Here is a 9,247-nt window from a genome sequence, read left to right as displayed (position 1 = left end):
TATTGGAAGGAGGTTGAGAATTTAAGAGTAAGGACCCATCTGGAGTGTCTTATCAAATGCCATTGGTTTCACGTTAATTCTAAAATTTACAGTGGTAGTCATTCTAATTAGGAAGAAATTTAAAGACACTTGCAGTGTGTTTGGCTTAAAACACGTCTCTGGATGTTTTAACTTTACAGAGTGAGCTTATGCATTTCAAGAATGCTGCTCTGCTGAGTGGTGATGCCATAGATATTGCAGATAAAATTACTCATGGCCTGAGGTCAGTATTTGTATTTTGGTCAAGCTTTAAGAATGGCATACATAGCTTGATCATGCTAGCCCTTTTTGTCCTGGGAATACATTTTTCCTACCCACAGTGTTAAAGCTTGTCTTTAACAACATCAACATGTTGGCATGTAATCAAAATGGTATTAAAGCATAAAACAGGAAGGGGTATAGGAGAGGGGACTTCTAGAGAGGGGAAATGGGGAAAGGGGATGACATTTGTACTGCAAATAAATAAAATATCCAATAAAAAAGAGAAATTCAAAATAAAAAAAAGAAAACATATTAAGTTGATACATAGGGAAAGCTGTATGGCTTTACCACTGTGAAATCCAACAGAAAACATGGCAATTCTCTCTTTCTCTCTGTCTCTGTCTCTGTCTCTGTCTCTGTCTCTGTCTCTGTCTCTCTCTCTCTCTCTCTCTCTGTGTGTGTGTGTCTCCCTCTCCCTCCATCCCTTCCTCTCTCTCCCTCTATCTCTTTCTCTCTCTTTCTGTTGTCAGCACTATAACAAAAGGACTACAAGTGTGTCACAATTCATAGCTGAAACAACTTAAAATTCAGTGTGATTATTTTGTAATTACAGACACTCCCTGTAGCTTTACAGTTATTAGGTTTCTCCACTTACCATCATTAAAGAAGGGAGACTAGATCAGTATGACTGAAGACATGACAATAAATTACAGCTCTTCAGAAATACTATATTATATAATTTGAAGTACTCCAGAGATATTGCTTTTGTTCATTTTATTCTCACATTGATAATAATCATAAACAGTTGCTCCATTATAAGGAAGTTTTGTTAAATGTGAAACAGTAATAAAACATGTGTTTTCTATAGAAGTCAAAATTGTAATTATAAATGACCAGAGTAAGCAAAATTAAATAACTATGGGTATACATTTCCAGTACCTAAATTCAAGAAGAATGACATTTTTTATTTGAGCAGTAATAGCACCGTTTGATCAAAGTCTCCTGTAAAGATGCCTCATTTCCCCTCCCTAGAACACCCCTATCTGAATCCCTCTCCTCCTTTTTGCTTTTATACCATTTTAATCACATGCAAGTTTTAAGGTCAGTTCTAGGTTGAGGGACTAGCAATACAATAGATGCAAATAGTCAAGGAACAAGCAAGAAAATAAACACAATTAGTCAAAGAATAAGTAAGGCAGTAAAAAAAAATTCTGTGAACATTCCCATGATCACTGTTTCTAAGGGCTTATCACGATGACCAAAATATCTCAGCCTAATTTCCAGTCCTAGCCCAAAGTCATTTTCACATTAATTGCATTAATTGCTAGCACCACTCCTTCTGCAATAGCATTGACACAAGGAGTTAAGACAACTATTTTTGTTAACCATCTAGCAAAAAAATGGTACTCATGTATTGAGTATACAAAAGGATTTATATAGGTATCTGGAACAACAAATGATGCTCTATAACCTATTCAAATTATCTGAAGGAGGTTGAGGGTTCAAGAGTTAGGAGCCATCCCAAGAGTCATGACAAATATTATTGGAGTAGTGTTACTTTTTAAATTTACAATGATTGTCATTATAATTAGAAAAAAGTTTAAAGACACCTGTAGGATATTTGGCATAATCCTAACACTTCTCTGGGTGTCTTAACTTTGCATAATAAGATTATGAATTTAAAGAATGTTGCTCTGTTGACCTTTGATGCTGCAGACAATGCTAATAAAATTACCCATGGCCTGAGCTCAGTATTTCCATTTTGAACAAACCTCAGGAATGGTATATATAGCTTGATCAGGCTTGCCCTTCTTGTCCTGGGAATATTGTTATCCTTCCCATTGTGTTAAAGCTTATCTTTAATAATATCAACATGTTGGCAGCCAAAGTACATGGCTTAAACCTGAAAATAGACCCCCAAAGTTGTTAGATTAACATGCTGATAAGCCAAGCACAGGTAAGATTCTGCACAGAGCCCTAACAACCTAAGATATAAGTGCATTGCTTTTGATATTGCATATTCCATGATGGGTAAGGAAGGCATTCTTGTCAGAACAATCTAAGACAGGCTCAGTCTTGTTATGAAATAAAAAAGGGGGAGAGGTGGTGAGCCTTTGGGGCTGCTTGGCAAGAAGCTGACATGTGCCAATTACAAGGAAAGGGACTGCTTGACAGGAATATGGCATTGGCCAAGAACAAGGCTTCAAGCAGGAATCTAACATTAGACTAGAACAAAGAAGTAATTTCAGGTAGGAGTCTAAATTGTAGGCTACAACAAAAAAGTAATCTCAGGCAGGAATCTAAATATTAGGCCAGAACAAATAAATAATTTCAGACAGGCTTCTAAATTTTAGGCTAGAAGAAGGAAGTAGGCTTTGGATATGAAAATGACCTTGGGCTAGGATAGGGAAGTAGGCTCAGGTAATTTGTTCATCCTGATAAGCCTTTAGAAACAGTGACCATGGGAGTGTTCACATAACTGTATTTAATGCCTTGCTTTCTCTTTGACTATTTGTGCTTATTTTATTGCTTGTTCCTCAACTATTTGCAACTATTATATTGCTAGACCCTCAACCACATTTCCATTCTTGTATAGAGCTTTTCTGCTATAATCCTTTGTAATGCTGGGTTTGTGGACAGATATTGTATATATTTGCTTTTGTCATAGAATATCTTGGTTTCTCCATCTACGGTAATTGAGAGTTTTGTTGGATATAGTAACCTTGGCTGGCATTTGTGTTCTCTTAGGGTCTGTATGACATCTGTCCAGCATCTTCTAGCTTTTATAGTATCTGGTGAGAAGTCTGGTGTAATTCTGATAGATCTACCTTTATATGTTACTTGGCCTTTTCCCCTTACTGCATTTAATATTCTTTTTTGTTTTGTGCACTTGGTGTTTTGATTATTATGTGTATTTCTTTTCTGGTCTAGTCTATCTAGTCTATTTGGCATTCTATAGGCTTTTTGTATGTTTATGGGCATCTTGTTCTTTAGGTTACGAAAGTTTTCTTCTATAATTTTGTTGAAGATATTTATTGGCCCTTTAAGTTGGGATTCTTCACTCTCATCTATATCTCTTATTCTTAGGTTTGGTCTTCTCATTGAGTCCTGGATGTCCTGGATGTTTTGTGCTAAGTACTTTTTGCATTTTGTGTTTTCTTTGACAACTGAGTCAATGTTTTCTATGGTATCTATTGTCATCACCTGAGATTGTCTCTTTTATCTCTTGTATTCTGTTGAAGATGCTTGTGTCTATGACTCCTGATTTCTTTCCTAGGTTTTCTATCTCCAGGGTAGTCACCCTTTGCAATTTCTTTATTGTTTCTAGTTCCATTTTTATGTCCTGGATGGTTTTGTTCAATTCCTTCACCTGTTTGGTTGTGTTTTCTTGCAATTCTTTAAGGGATTTTTGTGTCTCCTTTTAAAGGGCTTCTACCTGTTTACTTGTATTCTCCTCAAATTCTTTTAGAGTGTTATTTATGTCCTTTTTAAAGTTCTCTATCATCATCATTAGAAGTGATTTTTTATTAGATCTTTCATTTACACTTCAGATGCCATCCCCTTTCCCCATTCCCCCCCTTAGAAAACCCCTATCCCATGCCCCCTTTTCCTTTTTGCATTTATACATTTTTTAAAAAAATGTTAATCATAGGCTTTATAAGTTTGGTATTGTTCAATCAGAGGTGTAACCCACTACCCAACCTAGATATATCTACTATCTTTGACTGGTGGAGATTCATGAACATCTGCTTCCCTGTCTCCCCCCTCTATCTCTCTTTCATCACCTAGCTTCTCCTCTCCTTCTTCTTCTCCTCTTCTTACTCCTTTTCTTCCTCTCAGTACTCCTCCCACCTTAGCTCCTCCTACACATCTCCCTTCCTGTTAAAAGGAAACTTTTCTCTCAAAATACAATTAGAGCATAATTATGCCAATTTGTACCAGTGAGGTACAAGATAGTCCTAATACCCAGTCCATCCTTTTGTTGACCTACCAGCACCTCTGTCATCTCTCCTAACTAAAACATTTAGTTCTGAACCTGGCTTTAGGATGAATGTCAGCTGACGACCATACACTCAGATCTTTTCTCTCAAGGTAAATAGCTATAAGTTTTCAACTTCGTCAGAAATCCAGAATGACTGAGTTGACTATAATTGTGGGAAGCACAAAGCATAGCTTCTAAAACTTAGCCAATTTATAGAGACCTCTATAAATTGACACTCGCTCTACTTCAAAATGTTGGAGCATCTGTTCTTCTGCCTTCTGGCCCAGGATCATCTGACAGACCTTAGTGCTGCAGAATTATTAAGGGCTGATTACTCTGTCTAGGCAGATATAATCAGTCGACTATTCTGCAAAAAAAAAAAAAAAAAAAAAAAAGAAGTGATTTTTAAATCTGAATCATGTTTTCCTAGTGATATGGGTAATTCAGGACTTTCTAGTGTGGGAGAACTAGGTTCTAATGATGTGAATTACCCTGGGTTGCTGATGCTTATGTTCTTGTGGTTGCCTTTTGCCATCTGGATCTCCTTAGTGCTACCTGCCCTGTCTCTGACTGGAGCCTGTTTTTTCTATTATCTTGGTATTAAAAATGTCTGGGGTGGGTGTTACTACTGGGTTTAGAGCTGGGGCCCAAGATCTGCTCAGTCCTCAGGCCCAGAGCATACAGAACTAGTGCTCCAGGCCAGAAGTGAATTCCTGGGTCCTAGTGGGTCCCAGTTACTCTTTGTTTGGGGTGGATGTTGCTGTCTCCTTACCTAAGATACTGCCCAGGTTAGAGTTCCTTGGAGGCCCACTTCCTCTGGGTTCTGTGAGAATGGGAGCAGAGCTGCAGCCCAGGATCTGCTCAGTGCTCAAGCCCAGACAGGAAGGCTTAATATTTTTTCTTCTTAAAATGTATCTTACTAATATAAGGTATTTTTGTCTTTGGTCTTAGTTGTGTTGCTCAAAGAATATATTAGACTTGTACTGAATTTACAATTAAAGCTTATGTCCATATGTTGAAATTATCAACAACAAGTTTAAATACACAGTTATACATGCATATGATCAGATGTTCATATATTTCTAGCTTTTGTAGGATGCACTAGAAGAGGCATGAGTTTGAGCCACCCTAAGGTCCAAAGTAATATTTTATTAAATAAGCACATATCATGGCAAACACAAAATATTCTTTCATTACTAATTCCCATGTGGAATCTGCTTTACAAATGAAGACTTTTGAGGATTTTTTCTTTATTTAAAAGTTACCTCAAGTGATTGTGTCTCCTATCAATGTCAGCATGTCTACTTATAAAATCTCACCAAAATATCTCCCCTAAAATACCCTCGAGGGAAGACACTAACAAAGTGTTTTACATATGGAAGAAAAGCGCCATAGACCTCAACTCTACAAAAAATTATATTTATAATCAACATTATACAGACAACAGACAGCATTTATATCTTTACAAACATATAAATATATATATGTAAACTATATGTATACTCTTTATATATAAACAATATATACATAATATATACACATATATTTGTATACCTGTATGTACGTATGTATGTATATATGTATATGTATAAAGACTGTTAAAGAAAAGAGCCATAGATTAGAAAAGGAATAATGAAATGCAAATACTGGATGTTTTAGATACAAAAAGAAAGATGAGGAAACTGACATAATTTTAGTACAATCACATTCATAAATAAATTTTAAAAATTCAAGTATATTTCAAATTTTGAATGATCATATTTATGAACAATATATATCACAACTCAATAAAATTTAGTTCAAATCTCTTACAGACATCCTACAAAAACAAGATCAAGGAGATTATTTTGTTTTATTATTGAGACAAAGTCTATTTTGAAGAGAGTTAAACAGTGCCTAGCTGTTTATACAAAAATGACCAAACACAAAATATTGATTTTGGGGATGCATTATAAAATCTCTGGACTGCTTAATTACACCAGGTAAGTAAGAAGGGTCTCCATGGATCTAGTCCTGGTTCTGGTGCTCACTCTCTTCTGTCTTCTTCTCTTCTCATTATGGATTCAGAGCTCTGGGAGATGGAAGCTCCCTCCTGGCCCCACTCCTCTCCCAATTATTGGAAATTTTCTCCAGATAGATGTGAAGAACATATACCAATCCTTAACCAATGTAAGTATGCCTTATGCTCTGCAGGTACATTGCAAAGAGAGATATAAGCCATAATGTTTTCAATGAAATTCTATATCTGCAAAAAATATTGTGAAATTGAGTATAAAGTAAAAAACTATAAAGTTATATGTATATTCTGACTTTTGCCTCTAATTCTAGTCAGGAAAATAGTAATGCTCTAGGTTTCAGATTCAAGAACCTGAACTGAAATGCATATATATATATATATATATATATATATATATATATATATATATATATGTGTGTGTGTGTGTGTGTGTGTGTGTGTGTGTGTGTTTGTGTGTGTGTGTGTGTATGCCAGGCACTCCTCAGCTGTATATGTATTGGGACCTCAGACCAGAACATGTATGCTGCCTGGTTGGCCCAGTGTCTGAGAGATCTCAGGGGTACAGGTTTTAGTTGAGACTGCAGTTCTTCCTATGGGGTCACCCTCCTCCTCAGCTTCTTCCAAATTTTCTCTAATTCAACCACAGGGGTCCTCATCTTCTGTCCTATGATTGGGTTTAAGTATGTGCATCTGTCTTAATCTGATGCTTGTTGGGACTCTGTGAGTACAACTATGCTAGGAGTTTATCTATAAGCACACCATAGCATGCATAGGCTATGCATACATGCATATATATGCATATATATGTGCTGTAATACACACATACAAATATATATGCATATGCATAGCAAGACCAAGGGACTCCCCTCCCATAGATGCCAAATAAGGCCATCCTCTGCTACATATGCAGCTGGAGCCATGGGTCCCTCCATGTGTCTTCTTTAATTGGTGATTTAGTCCCTGGGAACTCTGAGAGGGTCTGGCTGGTTGATATTGTTGTTCTTCCGATGGGGTTAAAATCCTCTTCATCCCTGTCAGTCCTTCCCCTAACTCCTCCATTTGGGTCCCTGTGCTCAGTCAGATGGCTGTCTGCAAGCATCAGCATCTGTACTGATATGGCTCTGGCAGAGCCTCTCAGGAGACAGCTATATCAAACTTCGGTCAGCAAGCACTTCTTGGCTGTTGAGAACCGCACTAGCCCTACGTTCAGGCGCCAAAAAATGTTGAGGCCCGAGCTGCCGCTCCAGTCCACGGGTCAGGGTTCAGCAAGAGAGAGAGAATGAGGGCACTCACTAGGAATGGAGACCAGACAGAGTGTGTTTCAATCCCATTTATTCTTCAGTCTCTCTTCCTCTAAGTGTCTCCAAGTCCCAAGCCCTAAGTTCCTAGTCCCTAGTGCCTCCAAGTTCCAAGTTACTTCTTCCAAGTTCCCTTCCAAGTGCCTGCTACCTAATGCCTAATTCCTACTCCAAGTTGTACTCCAAGTTGTACTCTCTGAAGTGTCTTCTTCTCTGTCTCCTCTGTCTTCTCTCTGCTGTGTCTAATTCTGATTCTCAGTTCTGTTCTGTCTCTGCTTTTTATATGTCTCACTTCTAAGCCATGCCTCTAAGTCACACCTATAATCATGCCCTTAGGTCTTGTCTCTAAATCTGATTTCTAGGTCACTCTTAAGTCACAAACCTTTAATCTCATACACCTTTAATCTCACACACCCAAGGTATCTAAACCAAGATTATCGGAGTGTGCTCAGCTGTTGTAGGCTATTGTAATCCAAGTCTCAAGTCAGGGTATATGGCTCAAGATGGCTGCAAAGCTGATAGGCGCTTTCTGCTAAAAGTCGGCCCCCAACACTTGGCAACAATAGTGACTTGATTTTGTTGCTGCATGTGGAATAGATTCCCATGTGGGGCAGACACTGGATGGTCTTTTCTTCATTCTCTGCTCCACTTTTGTCCCTGTCTTTCCTTTAAATAGGAGCATTTCTGGGTTAAAATTTTGGGAAGAGTAGAAGGCCCTATCCCTCAACTGGGGGACATTCCTAACCCTTGGGTGGTCTCTACAGGTTCTCCCTTTCTTGTGTTAGTTATTTCAGCTGTCATCCCCATTGGGTCCTGGGAGCCTCTTGCTTTCCTGGTGTTTGGGACTTTCTGCCACATAGCCTAATCCTCCTCTATTAGGCTACAGGTTTTAATCACTTAAGCCTGCAGTCCTTTACCATCAGAAGAAATTTTTAGGACTTTTTAGAAATTATTATCATCATTTCAGTACAGGTCAGAGAGCCAGAAAGCCCTGAGACCCTCAGACTTTAAAGGCTATACCAGAGTCCTACTCTGTGCCCCTTCTACTACCTTCTCTGGACCTGGAGGCTCCTGGCACCTGAGTTTTTTTATTTATTTATTTTATTTTATTATTTTATTTTATTTATTTTATTGTTGTTGTTCCAAATTTATTTGAGAATGGATTTTTCTTTCTCTTTGAAGAATTGAGTCATAATTTTGGTGGGGATTTCATTGAATCTGTAGCTTGCTTTTAGTAAGATGGCCATTTTTACTATGTTAATACTCCTAATCCATTGAGCATGGGAGATTTTTCCATATTCTGAGGTCTTCTATTTCTTTCTTCAGATGCTTGAATTTCTTGTCATACAGACCTTGTCTGTTAAGGTCACACCAAGATATTTTATTTTACTTATGACTATTATGATGGGAGTTGTTTCCTTAATTTCTTTTTTGGTCTCTTTATCCTTTGAGTAGAAGAAGGCTACAGATTCATTTGAGATAATTTTATAATCAGTTACATTGCTGAAGTTGTTTTTCAGGTGAAGGAGTTCTCTGGTGGAATTTTGGGACTTTCTGCCACATAGCCTAATCCTCCTCTATTAGGCTACAGGTTTTAATCACTTAAGCCTGCAGTCCTTTACCATCAGAAGAAATTTTTAGGACTTTTTAGAAATTATTATCATCATTTTAGTACAGGTCAGAGAGCCAGAAAGCCCTGAGACCCTCAGA

The 9,247-nt window shown here is 37.6% G+C and overlaps 1 protein-coding gene across 4 annotated transcripts in view; it reads left to right on the top strand.

Moving 5' to 3' along the window:
- Positions 1-6,197: 6,197 nt before the first annotated feature.
- The window catches only part of LOC117704180 (cytochrome P450 2C40-like), a 42,408-nt gene continuing 39,358 nt past the window's right edge, over positions 6,198-9,247 (top strand). For 2 of the 4 annotated variants that reach the window (XM_076920424.1, XM_076920415.1), the window contains exon 1: positions 6,253-6,391. Coding sequence is in view for 2 of the 4 variants with exons in the window: in XM_076920411.1 (XP_076776526.1) it covers positions 6,224-6,391 (168 nt within the window). In the remaining 2 variants the exon portion in view is untranslated. Of the gene's footprint in view, positions 6,392-9,247 lie in introns of all 4 variants that reach the window. The other 2 variants (XM_076920411.1, XM_034496216.2) reach the window with 2 other exon arrangements.

This window comes from Arvicanthis niloticus, chromosome 1, assembly GCF_011762505.2.
Source record: "Arvicanthis niloticus isolate mArvNil1 chromosome 1, mArvNil1.pat.X, whole genome shotgun sequence".
NCBI classification, from domain to species: Eukaryota; Metazoa; Chordata; class Mammalia; order Rodentia; family Muridae; genus Arvicanthis; species Arvicanthis niloticus.
This window is presented reverse-complemented; position numbering and strand designations above follow the sequence as displayed.